Consider the following 19,845-nt stretch of genomic DNA (forward strand, 5'->3'; position numbering starts at 1 on the left):
TCTGCCTGGAAGGCCAAGTCATGATTCCAGGTCTCCTTCCGGTAATACCTCAACGCAGTCGAATGTGGCAGACTGTAAGGAACTTCTTGTAGCTAGGCTCATTATGAGCCAACCACAGAGCTTTGTTCCTGTATTAATTTGCATATTCTCTCTCTCTCTCCCACTGCCAGAAAGCAGGTTTGTAACAAGCACATTAGTAATACAACAGCATGAGAGTTCAAAGATAATCACAAAAATTATATATCATAATTAAAATAACCAGCAAGTTTTCAAGTCCCGTTATGACAAACTCCCATTAAGTCACAGTACGGGCTAGTTGACGTTTCACTGCTTCGCGTTCAATTTGCTTGCTCCTAGGCTCGTGAAGATACTTGATACTGAACTCTTGACACTGAACCGTGATCGAGAAAAGAAATGCAATGCGAAACCTCTCCTGACTCAATGCCAACATGACATCTACACCATACTGCTGTGATGATTATGTCTCACTTTCAGGACCACTAACAGAGAACGCTTGTCGATAAGACAATCGAAGTCCTAGATTAAAAGGCTTCTCTCAGCATTTAAATATTTCAGTATTCGCTGTTGTTATGGAACTAAATGCTCTTCATCACCAACTGGTCCCCCATTTCGTTGATATAATCACAGTAAGTCTAATTACTGCCGGTCACGGTAGCCGAGCGGTCTAAGGCATGTACTGTCTTCGCTCGTTTGGAAACCGGGATCGTGGGTTCGAATCCCATTCAGGGCATGGATGTTTAGTTTGTGTGTGTGCGTTTTTCTGTGTTTGTGTACAGGTAGAGGCCTTGCGACGAGCTGATCACCCGCCCAAGGAGTCCTACCGAATGTGTAAGATCTAGAAAAACCGTAGTGAACGGAGAAGTTCATGGAGGTAGGCCTAGGCCCACTGGGGCTGTAGTCTAATTACTGCGAAGCTCCTCATTATTCACCTTCCTCCATTTCATTATGGCTTAATCGCTCTTACGTTTAAACAATCAATGGAACTGTGTTCTGGAACATTCTCAACGTCAGTTTCTCTTTCCGAGTGACAGCGGAATCTTACTCTCACAAAGTGACACGTAAAAGTTCGTAAAAGCAAGCGCTGTACACGGGGAGTGCAGTTCGTGGGCAAAATGGAGGCGGAGTAAGGCTGGTTGCGATGAAAAATGCGAACGTTCGAGACAGCAATGCCCTAGGTGGAATTCGAACCGTGACCTTACCGTTCGTTCGGCTTGCGTGGGATAAAAATCCTCGACCCCAGAGAACGCGTCGCCGAGCTGTAGCGAACTTTCTCTGTCTGCCATTGTTTGGTGCGGAATGAGAAACATAAAAAGGAAAACAAGAGAAAAACAGATTAGAACATTCTGTTTAATTCGAACTGCCGCTAAGCAAGCTCAAGAAAGCTGTCACTTTCTGAGGAAAAAGCATGGAACATATGAGACAGTTTAGGGTCAAACCTCCTTAAGTTTCAAATGCGATACAGGCCTATGCGCTTATAGAAGGGTACTCTTTAGAAGGGTTCCCGAGTTCAGATCTCCACTTCCGGAATGCCAGGGGGCACGCGGTAGCGTAGTTGGTTAAGGCACTATGCTCCAAGCCGGAAGGTCGCGTGTTCAAGTCCTGATGAAGTTACTGGATTTTTCAATTGACCTAATCCTTCCAGCCGCACTGTGGCCCTGGGGTCGACTCATCCTTTAACAGAAATGAGTATCAGGAATATTCTTCGAATATTCTGGGGGGCAAAGGGCGGCCGGCGCGTAAGGCTGACAACCTTACCGCCATCTATGAGCCCATTGTCCAGAAAATGTGGGAACCTCAACATCTCACAACCCTATGGGCCTCCATAGCCTGTTACAGGGATACCTTTACTTTTTACTTTACTTTCGGAATATCTGGGGGTAACACAGAAAAGTGTCTTCTTTGAAGCTATAGAGAAGCACACACAAAGTTGTTCACAGAATATGTTCGATGTTTGTTTTCGTTCTTTTGCGATTTATTTTACGATACTGTCTGTGTGTAGGCTGTATAGCGTCAAATGGTACGAAATGGGAAGCATTCGGTAGGAAGCGGTTGTGATGTAATCGAAGTATCTAACTCGTCATTTGCCAGAAGGAACCGGGAAAACTCACGAAAAAAACTTGGGAGAACTAGTGTCTAGGCCTCCAACCGAACATTTTCAAAATAAAAGTCTACAGCTACTCGATACACATTTTCGTAATCATCGCACAGCATTAAACGAAAACAGTGACAACGACAAGAATTTGCTTCGGTAACGTTCCACATGCAGAGCTAAAATTTAAGTCTTACTTACTTACTCATGGAGCTGAGCCCATCTTGACGAGCCGCCAATTCTGCAGCTACTCAAGAATTTCCCAGCATTTTATGGAACATGAAGGTTCATCACCGTGTTCACAAGAGCCCTCCACTGGTCCCTATCCTGAGCCAGATTTATCCAATCCATACCATCCCATCCTATCTCTCTAAGATCCGTTCTAATACTGCCCATCCACCTACGCCTTGGTCTTCCCTGTGGTCTCTTTACTTCTGGCTTTCCCACCAATATCCTATTTATAATCCGGAAGATATCCAGACGACGTTCAGTCACGACCCAAAGACAATAGGAAGTCTTCCAGCATGAAACTGCTCTATTCCAGCTGCTCTAAATGAAGGTTTCACGGTTTTGAATCAGAAGATGCAACCCTATCCCGGATTTAAGTTCTTATGTTCGTTTTCTTTTAAGGGCGTATATAAAAGTACAGTTCATGGAACAGTTGGACATGTAGAGAGCGGAGAAACACAAGATCATGTCGATTATTGGAACCATACCATCAGAAATGCTCTAATTTGTTTGTCGCTTCGATATCATCTGCTCTGCAAGAGGTACACATGTGAAAATTCTAAATTTGTATCGTTATTTTCGTTTTAGTTTTATTTCATTACTTAAGGCATGGTTACGAAAACAGTACACTTAGAAACAGCGAACATATTCTGTGGGCGTCCTGTGTATTTCAAAAGCATACTTCATAATAAACATCAGAGGGGTTTAGTCCTTTACAATTTAAGAGCCCCTTCCTCCCGATCGCAGATAGGTAATCTCTTGTAGAATTTTCTGCACCTTTAACAATTAGCACTACTTCTCATTCTAGAGATGTTGGGTTCGAATGTCTATTCCAAGATCAGCTATACTTGGTTTTTATCACTTCCTAGAGGCACATGTCAGAACAGTACCTTCAAAATCAAATTTAAGAAATCAGTGCTGTTGAAAAAGCGTCATTAAATGAACTAACGAGCCGTCCTTTCCATAGAGCTTAAGTTTACAGTCGGTAGGAACAGTTTCTTCTTTCCTTAGCGGCATCTCAAAATTAACTCCGCAATTACAGGAACCGCTTAGTGTAATGGTTGACGTTGGTCACGACATGCGGGTCATTACTGTTGGGGAGATACTTCAGAAACAGATGCATAGCGAGATGCACTGCGCATACCGTTTCCTGCGAATTCCTTACACACACCTCAAAGTGAAAGCACTCGGATATATCTTCCGGTCGACATGCATTCTGGGTTCCACATCAGCAGGTCCTCTCATAAAATCTGCTGGACTCCGAATCCTGTCTCTAGCGTCGAAATGCTGCACAAGACTATCATAACAGGTTACGCGTGTACTTGCACCCGAGCGCGCGCGCCTGAACACACACAGAAGTACTGACACTGGACAGAATTAACTTACCAAACAGACTTCCAGGCTATCTGACAACGCCACAACAACTAACGAGATTATCCAAAAAATTGCGATCATGATTATGTACGGTGAACTCGAGGATTCAGAACAAGCTCAGCGACCTATTTCAGGGCAAATAAAGTGTCCGTAAAATAGTCTAACGTCTAGGCGTGCAGTATCGGACTCACGGATCGCATCTTCAGAGATCCACACACGTCTTCAGCAGCAACCCAGTTGTTACTGCATGTACTGGTGAGAGTTCATATATTTTTTCGAATGGTGTTAATGAAAAAGTAGAAATTATGTCTCAGTTATTAAAAAGAACGTCTGATTTTGTAAGACTAGTCGTTTGGAATGCAGTAAACCACGAATAACAAAGAGTCTTAACATGTGAAAATAATTTGATTCTGGACCCTTAATCCACACGCATTGATACTAAAATGTAGGTCCGGATCTAAGCGATAGCCTACACATTGTCGTTCATGGCATAGTGTACAACGTACTAGAATCCATCTTTTATATTTGCGATTCTGTGAATGTTTAGGATAGGATCCTTGCTATCTAGGCATTCGCGTAAGAGTGGTTTTTTTTTCTTTTTCCCTTTGGCACTACAGCCCCAGTGGGCCTAGGCCTACCTCCATGAACTTCTCCGTTCACTTCGGGTTTTCTAGATCTTACACATTCGGTAGGACTCCTTGGGCGGGTAATCAGCTCGTCGCAAGGCCTCTACCTGTAGACAAACACAGAAAAACGCACACAAACATCCATGCCCTGAGTGGGATTCGAACCCACGATCCCGTTTTCCAAGCGAGCGACGACAGTACATGCCTTAGACCGCTCGGCTACCGTGACCGGCATAAGAGTGGCTTAGGCAAAGTAAAACGAACCGTCACTACAGCGGGTTCTCCGGTTCAGACACGATACGGAATATAAGTCAGACGCATCAGAGCTAACGTAATATTTTCTGTGTGTACTCCACATACAGCCACGCAGCCGGGATTTCGTGACTAATAATAACGGGTTCTGGATTGGATGATTGGATTTACTGGCACTTCTATTACAATTACAACCAATTATAACAGCTCACAATCAATAACTGTCTAAGAGTCCATCCACTCCTTACTGGACTCTTCCACTGTGACGAACGACGAACAAAGAATCACTTGCGATTTAACTGAACTGACTTCGAGGTGAACCGAATATAGATCGACATCTCGAACAGTTCGTCTGTTACTGCATCTATTCGTTGCCGGGGAACGTGCTTGCGGAACCGTTGCCTAGCAATGAACTAGTCTACGTCTTCCGTTGCCGCGGGTAATGCGGCGAGCAATTGATCATTCCGGCTTTCAGGCGTCACGTCGCAATATAAACACACACACATATATATGCACAGCATACATGCATACAAACATACATGCGCCCTACATACAATAAGTTAATCAGCGAACAGGACACCTTATTCTGAAGTATCATGCGAAAGTCATCTGTGAAGGTGGAGCCTTTATTCCTTTGCAAAATCTGCATTGTGGAAACGTGGAAGCAAATATAGACAATGGTCACAGAATTCCGACGTTATCGTCATGGGCAAACGAAAGGTACGGGCGGCTACAATTCATACGCTACGGCAGCGTTTAATTTTCAATTACAGATCACATTAGCGTCTTTCCATTGAAGGGTTACATAGCCCTGCGATGTGGTGCTAAATAACAATACACCTGGTTCGAAACAGATCCGTTCTACATACAGTAAAATACGAATGGAAATACACCAGCTTGCGAAGTTTCATATCCGAAAATTGATTTTTAAAAAGACACAATAAAGGTTCATCACAGAAAGCAATTGTGAAGAGTCTTATTAGAATCCACAGCCATTGAGGCCTCTCTTTGATAACCAATGCTCTATCGCGGCGTTTCCAAAACTTACTGTGCACGGAAGTCATTTACTCTTGTGAAATATTCACGAAATCTAACATCAAAGGAAACTATTTGGAAATAACTTGAAATACCAACTTTTCTTTAAACGCCTCAGCAGTAATTATAAATTAATTATTAATGATACAACTTAATGATCTACTTCAGTATAAAAGCCCGCCTCAACGTTGTCAGCCATATCAGAATTTCAATCCACCTAATTTTTCCCACACAAAATAATGTTCGCTGAAATGTGAAGGCACACTTCTCTGGTGTCCCTCAACGCTAAGTTTCACATTCGTAACCATAAGAGTTCAATAGCTGCTGCCACTAAATATATATTTTTCATTCATTCTTTCATCAATGGCTCTACAGCCGTTTATTGGGCCCTGGTCTCTTCTTCAGTTTCGTAGTCTTTTTTACACAGACGGTAGGACTCCTTGGAAAAGTGATCAGCCCGTAGCAAGGCCGCTACCTACACACAGGACAACACAAACACAGAATAAACGCATACACAGACATCAATGCCTTGAGTGGGATTCGAACCCACAATCTCAGCGTTCCAGCGAGAGGAGGCAGTTCATGCCTTAGAGCGTGTGGCCACCTGATCGGCAAATAGATCTTTTGCCACACAAAATTTTAGGAAAACAATTCGTATACTCACCATACTGATATTATTTATGGTAGTGAAGACGAAGGTGGTACTTGATTTCAAAAACCAGTGTCATGAAAGTCCACTGATTTATTCGAAGTTATTGGGATGAGAGTTAACAGCAGTGGGGATCCGTTGCGCTGACCACGTAACACCATCTACCTGCAAAAGTTGGCACTAACTTCGCTGACAAGCGGCGGTCGCTCGGTCGGTATAGTTCGCTTGCGCACTACAGGCCACGGAGTTTTTTTTTTCTTTTTATTGGGATGAGGGTAATACACATACACGCATACTCCTAGACCTAGGTCTTTCTTTCCTTGCAACGAAAAACGGGCAGAACTGTCGTCGCTAGAGAATTTTTGTACGGTGCACTTATGTACAACATACGTATTTTAATGTGTGTTATACCTTAAGCAGGCAACCTTACGGAACACTGTGTTACCGACAGGATCGCTGGTATAGGGATTCTGGTTCCCGTCGTACACTAGTAACTGTCTAATGATTACGTAATGATGCACGCCATAATTTCATAACGACGTATCCCCAGAGATGTTTTAGACACAAAATACAAACATTAGCGGTCATCTTCGGGAGTGACTGAGCACATATACAGGCTTGAAATATCATAACCGATAATTAAAGGACAATAAGGCATTACAAACCTTACGATTTATCTCGGAATTACTGGATTTTTAGACTTCGTCCATCGTCCAGTATTCTAGAAATTACAAAAAAAGACGTTTCGGAGACTGGATTTTTCCGTTCCCAGGTGAGTGGGGAAGACACCTACTCTGTTGGGTCCCTTGTCCAGTGATTGAGGTTAGCTGCTTCTAAGGGGGCCAACAGAGTAGGTGTCTTCCCCACTCACCTGAGGACGGAAACAGATCACATTTTGTTTTTCTGGTTTCTAGAATACCGGACCATGGATCAAATCCAAAACCCAGCAATTCTCAGTGCTATACACCATCGTCAGAGACATTTAGAATCTACTTACGATTTCTAATTCGAATATAAATTGACGTTTTCTGATAACACAATACAGTGTCACTTCGTACAGAAATGAGTACACGAAAAAAATGCAGTTAGCAAACCGCTGACGAAGTTTCGGCCAGAAAATCTTGAGGATGGCTTGAGGGCAATCGTGCCAAGGTCCTGGAATGTTACCGGTGCTGTCATGTGATAACTTAGTTAAGAGCCAGGTCATGAATGTAGCAAACAAACTACTTCCTTATCATAGTGCTGATAACGTGATACCAATTAACAGACTCTTCACACGTTTTCAAGCAATAAAGAGAGCACAAAACTGAACAAGTGTACCGAAAACCCGACGTTTTCTTACACAGCACGGAGTCACAGCCCTAAACTACGTAGCAAGTGCAACATTTCATGTTGTGTAGAAGCGTTTTTGTGACCGCCTCTGTGGTCTAGTGGTCAGATTTCCTGGCTACAGATCTTGAGGTCCCGGGTTCGATTCCCGGCGCTACAAGGTTTTCTGAGAAGTAGTGGGCCTGGAACGGGGTTCACTCAGCCTCGTGACGATAACTCAAGAGCTATTTCAAGGAAAGAGCGGCTCCGGTTTAGAAAACCGAAATTAACGGCTGTGGGAATCCGTTGCGCTGACCACGTGATACCATCTACCCGCTAAAGTTGCCACTAACTTCGCCGACAAGCAGTGGTCGCTCGGTCGTATAGTTCGCTTGCGGACTAAAACCACGGAATTTGTTTTTTGTTTGTTTGTACAAAGATTCTGTGAGGCAGATATATATATATATATATATATTTGTAATTTGATGTTTCATCTTGGCTTAATTTCAGGGAAACGTTACGGTTGCGAGATGAAAAGTCAAATACATGAAATTAAGATGTCGGAGTCCCGTACCAAAGTTTTTTTTATTGTTACTTAATCAGCAATCAGAATTATCATATTCTATAAGCTATTGTGGTGACACTGGGCTACTGAGCCCGCCTATGGCAGGATGAGGGTCCTTCAACCGAAGGAGCCTCCGTTATTCACGAGGTCGATTGGAAGACGTCTACGTACCAAAGTCCTTCACAGTCCATTTTGTTTCAAATATCTAGACGGACACATATGGCTTCTCCATTGTGTGTTCATTTTATGCGCTTCGTACATACAGCTGTTAAAATGTTTGGACTGCATGGGCTAACGGAAAGTACTGCTGCTACTGTGTTAATACTTTAACGCAACTGACAGATTTACTGCTTAACAAGAGAACACAGCTTAAAGAAAAAGGCCAACTATTGCATGCATAAAGTCTACAGACGACGAAGGCTTAAGCTATGAAATGTGCATAAGCAAAGGATAAAAAAATACTAGAAGTTTTGCGAGTTCAACTTGTTACCTAACAGAAAACGGAGCAAGAGTTGGAAGCCGCTGATCTCCACAATCTCCAACCCTGCCAATTTTTTTTATTGTTAAAGATTACCAGACAGAGCCATGTTTGGATGAGAGTACGGGGTTAACTCAACCATCCCCTTGAGTGATGTTTGGAGACATGAAAAAACATGCTTTTACTGAAATAAAAATGCAAAGAAAAGTTCTAAATCGTTATACGATTATTATGTAGTGTACTGTCCATTGTCTGGTGTACATTTTATGTATATGATGTTTCGGGAATTGGCACTTCTAGCGTTTTCAATTGACTTTCGTTCTACTTACACATTTTTACAACTTTTTCACTGCTCTGGCATCAGGAGTTCGCACCCGGAACCTTCAGAACACAGTAGCACCTCGGATCAACGACTTTCCTACTTACAAATTTTCGAGCTTAGATCCCATAAGCCCTTCTCTAAATTTTATATTCACAAGCCCTGAATAACCCGAGATACGATCACATTTCTTTTCGACTAATCGGCAAAAACGATAAATACAGAATCAATCTATTAAAAAGTCAGTGAATTATTTAACGGCCGGTAACCATCATGATAAGAAAATTATGGCCTGACATAATAACCACGACACTGATGATAAGGTAAATTTGTCCCCGTGCTTAACTAATTCAGCACTACGGCATGAAGGCGTATGGGGGAGCGGATGTATAGATCCATATTTTCTTGAACTTGACACCAGCTGGAAGTGAGTGGTCAGCTTCATGCCCCGGCCGCTTTACCTCGGGGGAAAGAGCACCTGGTACCCATTTCATAGGAGGCTGGGTCCACGGCCAGTCTGGACATGGAGAAGTGAAAATTCTATCTCCCACCGGGATTCGAACTCCGACCCCTTGGTCGTCCAATCCAAAGCCAGTCCCTATACCGACTACTCTATCCCGGGTTAATCCGTAATAATAACAATAATAGTAATAAAGTGTAAAAAAGATAAAGTTGTTCCTGTGCTTAACTAATTAAGCGCTACGCCATGAAGGAGTATGGGGGAGTGGATGTATAGACCCAAGTTTTCTTGACCTTGGCACTAGTTGGAGGTGAGTGGTCAGTTTCACGCCCCGGTCGCTTTATCCCCTTAGACAGAGCCCCGATACCCACTGGACAGGATGTTGGGTGGACCCCAGAGCCGGTCTGGACGACACGGAGAAGTGAAAATTCTTGCCCCCATCGGGACTCGAACTCCGACCGCTCGGTCATAATAATAACAATCAAAGCAAATGAATAGGCCTTTTGTCTCTAGTAAGTGAATACGTGATTCAAGTCAAGGGGAATGTTGTCCAGTTCCAAAGAAGTCATTAGTGCCATTGTGTCTTTCAGGCATAAGTGAACTTAATAAAAACCAACAGACACAACTGCATTTTATTTAATTTAATAAAACAACTACATTCTAATCTGCATAACATATTGGTAACACATTTTATTAAATAAATTACAGCAAAGCTGCACAGGATTTCTTTAAGATGACTTTAGAATCTCATTGCTCAGCCGAGAAAATGAAGTCGCGAACTTTGACCTGCACTAAGCTATCATGTCATTCTCAATACAGCACATACGTGAAATGTTTGTCACGCAGTGGGGATGATGTCGCTTGAATCGCACCACAGCACGCAATAGTTTGCACAAAGTTGCGACATACGAGATGTGCTGTCAGACAAGACTGCGATCAGTGGCCAAAAAAATTCATTATATAACACTAAAATCTCGTATAGTGAAATTCTCTCTTTGTTGGCAATACAGAAATATTCCTATGCAACTGTTAGGTCACGCAGTGAAGATGTTATCTGAGCAACATTATGCAATGGTCTGCAAGGCACCGCACAGCAGAATAAAAACTGCAAATTCCACGACCCCAATATACGCCATAAATTACCAAACCAAACCACCCGTTACGGATGGCGTGTTTGAGATTGAGGTAGTGGTATCTCTCACCTGAATATCTGGCTAGGAACCTGTAGAAAGGCGATGCAAGTGTGATACACAGACATCGAACTGTCCTTGCGATCAAAGTTGCCACCGCGAGCCCACAAGGAGGGCCCCAAGGTTCCGAATATGCGGGGGCCCAAAATTCCCCCTCCAAACTTTCGTCCATCACACGATTTTTATACAAATATATAGATGGGCACTTATGCTATAAAAAATATATCACTACTCTGAGTTCACTGTTACCGCGTTTACTCAAATGGTTCTTTGATATCCGCCGAAAAGTTTAACTAAGCGGCACATCCTTGAACAAGTAAAATATGGAGCCCTGGGAAGGCTCCGCACTGCACAAATGCACTTTCAACACCTCTCCGTTCTCCCAAATAAACACTTCCTGAAGTACAGCTCTAGATGATGATCCCAGACACGATGCCGACATGGTCCAGACATGATTTCACTTCAGCATTGTCAGTTACATGGACGACAAACACCAACAACCTCTCACTATTGCTCTCGAAGAGCATCTGCCGTCGACGTACCTAATGCCGCACTGAGAACTACTCCCACCACAACACAGCCGAATACGCACGAAATTAACCGAACATCACCGAGCAAGACATTTAAAGGTGTTCCAAGATCATTCCTTCCAAACTTACCATCCTCTTTATTCACCCTGTCTCGTATGCAACTATATACGTATACCTAGCCACTTCCGTACGGTTGGGGAGAAAAAAATGTTTTTTATTATTCATTCTTAACGTGCGTCATCATAAGAAGCGGAAGTGACAGGAAATGACGGAGGATGATTGGAATACCAGCAACAAGGCGACAGCAGTTACGAAATTCGTGCTTCATGCAGATATCGAACATAAATCCTCTCAGCTACTATTTTAAATACTACATTATAATACAAATTAATCTGTTTCCAAAGTTGCCATATCATGTTAAGGCCGATCACAGTGGCTGCGCGGTCTAAGGCATATACTGTCTTCGCTCGCTTGAACGCTGAGATCGTGGGTTCGAATCCCACTCAAGGCATGGATGTCTGTGTGCGTCTATTCTGTATTTGTGTAGTTCTGCGTGTACGTAGCGAACTTGCGACGGGCTGATCCTCCGCCCAAGGAGTCCTACCGAATGTGTATAGGATTAAGAAATTGAAAAAGTGACGAAAGTCCAACAAAGGGCTGTAGAGCCATAGACAGACAGACAGAAAGAAAGATAGATAGATAGACAGAAAAATAGATAACCTGTTAAAAATTGACAAGACAAATATGGAACCCAGTTTTGTACAAGTACATGCGTAATTAGCAGGTGGTCTAAAAGTACACCTTTTGCAAGAGTACTATGGAATTACGGTTTTCACTCTGCAGACAAGACAGGAGATGATAAGGAACTGGTTCAGGGTAATACCGGATACTTACTCCGTGGTGTAACACCTTTCTTAGTTACTCAACCGGCAAGAAAATTCCCCGTTTTATGGAATCTGAGGGTTTGTTACTGCATTCAGAAATGCCCAACACTGAATCATATCCTCAACCAGCTAAATCCAGTCCGCACATCCATTATTTCCCCAAAATTCATGTTAACTGTATTCACCTATCTAAGCATATACAGTAAAACTTGGTTATAGCAACATCGCTTTCTGCGACACCTTGTCTATTGCGTCAATATTCAATGGTACGAACTAATTCCTCATAAAGCAACTGTTTTATACCTTGCTTAGTACGACATGCACAAATGCATCAACCTCGTATGTAACGTCATTTTCATTCCTGAATTTCTCTGATATGGACATTGAACGTAATTTAGAAAGTGTGTATTGGGCAAGTAACAGGAAACAGATGAAGATAACTGATTACTGTACTCGTATCTAGGTACAGTAAGGCACAACACTTGATGTAATCTACTGTAATTTGGTGAGTAGGCCTACCTTTAATATACAGTATTAGTGCGGTGTGTATTGTCAGTGAAAAGCGCTGTAATATGTCTTTGATATTACACATTTGGGCAATTCCACGTTAATGTTACGTTAGTCTGTACTTAACTATGTATTTCACTAAAAAATGCAACATTTTAACTCGGTTTTTGGTAGATTTTTACGTGACTAACATAAGGCTACTGTGGAAGTGCCCATTTCGGTTACAACGACATTCGTTTATAACGACACTATTTTTAGGTCCCTTTGATGGCGTTATAACCAAGTTCTACTGTATCTTCCAAGGAGTTCTTCTATTACGGTACTCCGACAAAAATCATATATGCATAGAAAAGGTACATACAATATTAGAAGAAAATCGTATGGCCTAGAAAATGTATTAATGCAGAATGGAAAATAAATATATATTAAAAATGAACAGCAAAGAAAATTATCAGTAATAGTCATTTTCGCACGTCTTGTTAGTAAATGCTAGTATGGACTTATCGCCGCACAGAGTTAATGACTGGTTTTTGTTCTTATCTCCTACACTGTACATTGAGCTTTTCGTTGGTCAGATATGCGTACACTTAACGAAGTCAATCCATAACGCTCATGGCCGCTAAACTATGGGTCTCTTAAAATATGCAAAACATATGAAACACAGAATATTATAAAAATGGAGTCGGTATAGCTCAGTTGGTATTGCGACAGGTTACGGTTGGACGGCCGGGTTTCAATTCTCGGAAGGGGCAAGATTTTCTTTTCCGCAGCGTCCAGACCGGCTATGGGACCCACCCAGCCTCCTATCCAATAGGTACCGGGGGAAAAAACGGCAGTGACGTGAAGCTGACAACTTACTTCCATCCAGTGCCGAGGTCAAGAATGGCGGAGCTATACCTCCACTCCCCTACTTCTTCATGACATTGTGCTTAATTAATTAAGCACGGTGACAACTTTACCTCACCTTAAAAAACTAAACTGTGTCGTTTTGGTCCGCAAGCGAACTATACCGACTGAGCGACCGCCGCTTGTCGGCGAAGTTATTGCCAATTTTAGCGGATAGAGGGTGTCGCGTGGTCACCGCAACGGATCCCCACAGCCATTAATCTCGGATTTCTAGACCGGAGCCGCTATTTCCCTGAAATAGCTCCTCAATTATTCTCACGAGGCTGAATGGACCCCGTTGCAGACCCACTACTTCTCAGGAAATTTGGTAGCGCAGGAAATCGAACCCGGGACTTCTGAATCTGTAACCAGGAACTCAGACCACTAGATCACAGAGGCGGTCTTTTACCTTACCTTACATTAAAAAAAAGTCATGCCAAACATTTTTAGAGACGACGGACTGACATAATGTTTCGGCATTTCATACAGACAACCGCATTCAGGCAGTACCTGGTGTACCGAATAAATAATTTCTTTACGAGCGGCAAAACGACACTGATATCACATTTTCGCCTATGTCATGAATATTACGGGTGTCGTGAATTTATTTCCAGCGTGCATAACAATTCTCATAAGTTTGCAATAACTGTGATTTACGTATGTAGCGAATGTGAAGGTACAGTGTCAACTAGTAACTGCATACGTTTGTCTCTTCCTCTAGCACCGCGCCGCGGGGCGCTTCCTCGCCTGACATTGTGCAAGGTCAGTCAATACTATCGGACATGACAGCGAAATGTGGTGACCTAGTCTGAGGGAAAGAAAAAGGTAAAATTATCCCTGTTACACCATGAAGACATACGGGGGAGTGGCACTAGTTAGAGGTCAGTGGTCAGCGTCACGCCCCTGCCGCTTTACCTCCATGAATAAGCCCCCGGTACCCATTGGATAGCTGTGTGGGCCCGAAAGCAGGTCTTGACGACGTGGATAAAATTCTTGACCCTACCGGGACTCGCACTCCGACCCGTCGGTTATCCAGCCCGAAGCCAGTCGCTTTACCGACTGACCCTAGTTTGAGGTGCAAACGTAATTATACAGTATGAGTATTTGAAAACAGCGGTGATCGGAAGAATTTTTCGACGCAAGTGGAATTAATTAAGAGGGAAATACGAAAGAAAGAGAGAGACATAACGTAATGAAGGCGAAATGTTCTAAATTCCATTAAGAACAGGACATTTCTTGAACAGCTGCAAAACTATTGACTGAGAGCCTGCCAATTAGTTAGGCCTGTGATGTCTACACGTAGCACAAATGAGAGACAGAAAATACACAGGGGATTTTGGTTGGGCAATGTGGTATACTGGTATCTTGAACACCGAAAATTAGATCAGAAAATAGTATGAGAATTGTGTGCAAGGATACGAGAAGACAAAACTAAAATTAGATGTGTAGGTGTATAAAACTGGTATTTTCAGCATCATTATGTGTTTGCGACAACTGCACACATAAAAGTGTACTGACAGAAAAGACGAGGCTCCCAAAGAAAGAAGTTTCTCTCTGCACAGAGTCTTTTGAGAACGGGGGGGGGGCACTAGGCCCCGCGCCCTTGTTGAACCCTTACATTGACGTCATGAAATATCCAATGGGCCTAATTTTTCTGCACCGTCTTAGCTGTGAGGGTAACAAAGTAGTACTGGTTCTCAGAATTCTTGTTCCGAAGCCAATTCATGCTATAACCGAAAATTAACGGTCAATATGAGCCGAGATAGGGTAGTGGGTACAGCGACTGGCTACGGGCTGGACGACCGAGGGGTCAGAGTTCGAGTCCCGGTGATGGCAAGAATTCTCACTCCTCCATGTCGTCCAGACCGTCTCTGGAGTCCACTCAACCTATCCGATTAGTACCGGGAGCTCCTTCCCCGAGGATAAAGCGGCAAGGGCGTGAAGCTGACAACTCACCTCCAGCTAGTGCCGAGGTCAAGTAAATGTGGTTCTAAACATCCATTTTCCCATACGCTTTCTTGGCGCATTGCTAATTAGTTAAGCACAGCGACAACTTTAACGGTCAACAAGCAAGTGGGACCTTTCCTCCAGCGAAATAATGCAGTACACTGAAGCGTGGTACTGATCGGTAACCGGCTCTTCTACGTTATGCAGGAAATCGTACGATTGAAATAGGACTGTTCATGACGTGAAGAAACTGGGGAAAAAAAATAATGAAAATGTCTTGCAAACAAAGTGTATGACGGAGAATCTCACAAAATCGACGGTGAGAGTCCTTGTTCAAAGCTTTGGGTACTATGAAAATTCATCTTTGAAAGAACAAATATTGAACTTCAAGCCATTCAGCATGCATCGCCAGAGAAATCGTTCCAGAACAGGAATACGCTGATAATTCCTTACTCATAATCTAGGGAACTAGGAAAAAAGTAAAGCTATCCCTGTAACAGCCCGTGAAGGCCCACAGGGTTGTGAGACGTCGATGACCCCTCATTATCTAGACCAGGGGTTTCCAAACTTTTCGAACCGCGGGCCACATTAGGTAATTCAGCACTTTCAAAGGGCCGGATAAAATGAGAAATTAATAACTCTAGGTTTATGAGTTTTACTGAAAGCACAGAATTTCATAAACTAAATACAAAGTACCTGAGAATAAATTATCGTATATTAATGACAACAGACAGTAGCAGCAAATGCTCATATTTTCATCACAAATTATAATAAAGCAATTAATGTGAATGATGGAACTTCTTTTGCATTCTTAAATCTGATTAAATTGAGGTTCAAATTTTGAAACGCTAATCACAAGTAGCGAATTTAAATGTTCATTGGATAAATTTACCCTGTATTTTGACCTGATGTACTTCATGTGGGAAAAAGTTTGTTCACACAGATATGTCGTCCCAAAAATGGAGATAAATTTATAAGTAAATTTCTTTAAATTTGGAAATTGCTCAGAGTTCAGAAATTTATAAAATTCGATCAAATTTCCTTCCTTGTATTTGTCTTTAATATGATAATTTTCCGGAAGTTCAATAATTTCCATTTGAATTTGACTTGGGACATCGGCAGCATCACAGTCAAACGGATTTTGAAACAGTCTAACTTCCTGAGCACTGCAATCCAAATCAGCAAATCGCTTCCGAAATTGTTCTTTCAAATCTGAAATGAGTAAATGTGCAAACGAGGAAGGAAATTCNAACGAACCTTTCCACAGCTAAGCCGTCGAACTGCAGTATAATATGTCAGGTCAGTAAGCGCGGAATCACATTTACCAGTACTCACTGGAAAATTAGTTCAACTGGCGCATTTCTGCACAATTCTTTCGCGGGCCGGATAAAATCACATCGCGGGCCGGATGCGGCCCGCGGGCCGTAGTTTGGATACCCTTGATCTAGACAATTGGCTCAAAGGTGGCGGTAAGGATGTCAGCCTTACGCGCCGGCCGCGCTTTAATCACCAGGAAAATTATTTAATTCCTGGTACTCATTTCTGTTAGAGGCTGAGTCGACCTCAGGGCCATAGTGCGGACGGAGGGATTAGGTCAATTGAAAAAATCCAATGACCCCCATCGGGACTTGAACTCGCGACCTTCCGGCTTGTAGCATAGTGCCTCAACCAACTACGCTACCGCGTGCCCCAGGGAACTGGTTAGCAGCAATAATAACTAAAATCTTAAATATGTCTTTGCACTTTCATTTGTGACATAGGATACACCAAATCCCCACTGGCCCACGTACTGGCGTAAATGCAGAGCCGTGTTACACCACGACGGATTGATTCATCACCTGAAATAACGGTGAGATGACTACAGCGGCTAATAAAGGAGGTCAGTGTCGCGTCACCTTGTTGCTCACTAGCGAAAGTATCAACTTGACATTACTGGACTGGTTGTGAAACTGGGGTCCGCAGGCTCACTCCACAAACACACACCTGAATTTGAGGACGATTGTCCGAAGTCTTATTACGTTAACGGCGACATAAAGCATTCCTTTTGGTTTGAGGGATACTAAAAAATGAACGTCTTCCTAAGGAAGAGCGTAAGTATAGTTGTCATATAATAGATGGAAACCTTATTTTGAAGTTTACGTTCTTTTAGTAACAAAGAAAAATTCACTATCCGAAACATCAGTATTGCAGTCTGACAGTAGGGAACATTCATCCGCGGAATGCCGGGAACCGCTGGACTGTTAACAACACAGGCATGCCGTGTAATGTGTGTCTTGTCTGCTCCTTCTTCTCTATCGCTACAACTATATATGCATTTAGAGACCCACGGCACTACGAGAAGCCAGACGCTTGTCAGATACTGATGCAAGAAACTAAGTAATGAATAAGGCCGCGCCATAGCTCAAGCGGTTAGTCGCTGGCTTCTCGCCGCGGCGGCTCGGGTTCGATCCCGGGTCTGGTCAAGTGGGATTTGTGGTGAACAAAGTGACGCTGGGGCAGGTTTTCTCCGAGTACTTCGATTTCCCCTGCCAATCTTCATTCCACCAATTGCTCCACAATAACCCTCATCTATCATCTGGGGCTGATACAATACGCCGGAAGTGGCCGCAGTACAAGGGGCTTAGTCCCACCCCACTAGCAATTAAAAAAAGTAATGGATTCCTCGGGACGATTAACTCTTATGATGTAACATTAATTTATGTAATTAGCTTACTTCAAAATAAATCCAAAGAGTCAACATCTTCAGAAAAGCTAGTATTTCCCCAAGCAACATGAGAGGAACAAAATTGGATGTTACAAAACTACTAACCCTATAACTAAAATGGGCACTAACATTTTTCACTGTTATTTCTGTATATGCCCTAAATGCAAGTGTGGTCAGAAGGAATGCATTACGTTTCAACAGAAAAATGTCTTCCAATCGCTAGACTATCTGTGGGAAGTTGTTCACCCCGACTTCACAACCTTCTAGGGCTACAAGTGGCATAGATTAGCGTAAATCTTGTTGCTGCTTCTTAAGGTGTTAACAGAAACTACTGACTATAGCAGGGGGCACGCGGTAGCGTAGTTGGTTGACGCACTATGCTACTAGCCGAAAGGTCGCGGATTCAAGTCCCAATGAGGTCACTGGATTCTTTTCAACTGACCTATTCCTTCCAGCCGAACTATGGCCCTGGGGTCGAATCAAGCCTCTAACAGAAATGAGTAAGTAAGTAAAGCGATCCCTGTACCAGGCCCTGAAGGCCCATAGGGTTGTGAGACGTTGAGGGTCCCACATTATCTAGACAATCGGCTTAAAAATGGCGGTAACGTTGTCAGCCTTAGGCGCCAGCCGCGCTTTACTACCCAGGAAATTTATTTAATTAATTCCTGGTGCTCACTTCTGTTAGAGGCTGAGTCGATCCCAGGGCCGTAGTGCGGCTGGAAGGATTAAGTCAACTGAAAAAAATCCAATGACCTCATCAAGACTTGAACCCGTGACCTCCCGGCTTGTAGCATAGTACCTCAAGTAACTACGCTGCCGAATGCCCCCAACAAATATGAGTACCAGGAATTAATTAAATAATTTTCCTGGGGAGTAAAGCGCGGCCGGCGCGTAAGGCGGACAACCTTACCGCCATCTTTGAGCCGATTGTCTACAGTCTAGACAATGTGGGACCCTGAACGTCTCACAACCCTATGGGCCTACACGGCCTGTTACAGGGGTAGCTTTACTTTTTACTTTTACTGACTATAGCATCAGCAGGCCCCTTCAGCAAGAAATCTTCGGACATCTGGTGCCATTTAGGCTGCGTGACTTGTGGCGACAGCAAGGTAAAAGATAAAGTTGTGCTTGGGATTAATTAATTTAGCACAAGGCCATGAAGATGTACGGGAGAGCGGAGATGTAGCTCTACCACTCTTTACCACCCTGGCACTAGATGGAGGAGAGTCGACAGCTTCTTGCCCCAGTCGCTTTACCCCTAGGTGGGTGGGCGTATAGGCAGTCTGGATGCTGTAAGGAGAAGAAGAATCTTTTTCACCTATCGGGGACCTATACCGACTGAGCTATCTGGTCTCCCTGTTGCGACAGGAAGGGCATGATAAAAAGTAGGCCTAGTACAAATATTACGTTTCTAGACGTTATCCATCGTCCCGTTTTTATTTAAGATATAACGTTTCGGAGACTGGATTCTGTCGCCGTCTTCATGTAAATCCTACTCAGTTGGGCGCAATCAATGAAGCTAGTCCCTATGTCCGTACCTATTGCGTGTTAATCTTCAGTTCGGTTAAGAGGCTGTTTAGTGGCGAGCGATAATGGCAAACGAATTGTGGTTATTTAATGGCACTGTACCCACTCCCGATGTTATGCAGCATGGAATTAAATGGGGAATTATGGAGGTTTACTAGGGAAGAACATGTCAGGAAACCGTCAGAATATTAGCCAACTTTTGGACAAGATTAGAATCAAGGACCGTTAGAATAAGAACCATAGAGCTAGCCACTAATTGTGTATTTC

At 43.1% G+C, this 19,845-nt stretch overlaps 1 protein-coding gene across 1 annotated transcript in view; it reads right to left on the bottom strand.

Moving 5' to 3' along the window:
• LOC111870184 (probetacellulin-like) overlaps positions 1 to 11,124 on the bottom strand; it is a 190,502-nt gene extending 179,378 nt beyond the window's left edge. Inside the window, exon 1 of the mRNA XM_023862261.2 lies at positions 10,607 to 11,124. Coding sequence (XP_023718029.1) covers positions 10,607 to 10,766 — 160 coding nt within the window. The 5' untranslated portion in view covers positions 10,767 to 11,124. The remainder of the gene's footprint in view (positions 1 to 10,606) is intronic.
• Positions 11,125 to 19,845: the final 8,721 nt, after the last annotated feature.

This window comes from Cryptotermes secundus, unplaced genomic scaffold (genome assembly GCF_002891405.2).
Source record: "Cryptotermes secundus unplaced genomic scaffold, Csec_1.0 scaffold779, whole genome shotgun sequence".
NCBI classification, from domain to species: domain Eukaryota; kingdom Metazoa; phylum Arthropoda; class Insecta; order Blattodea; family Kalotermitidae; genus Cryptotermes; species Cryptotermes secundus.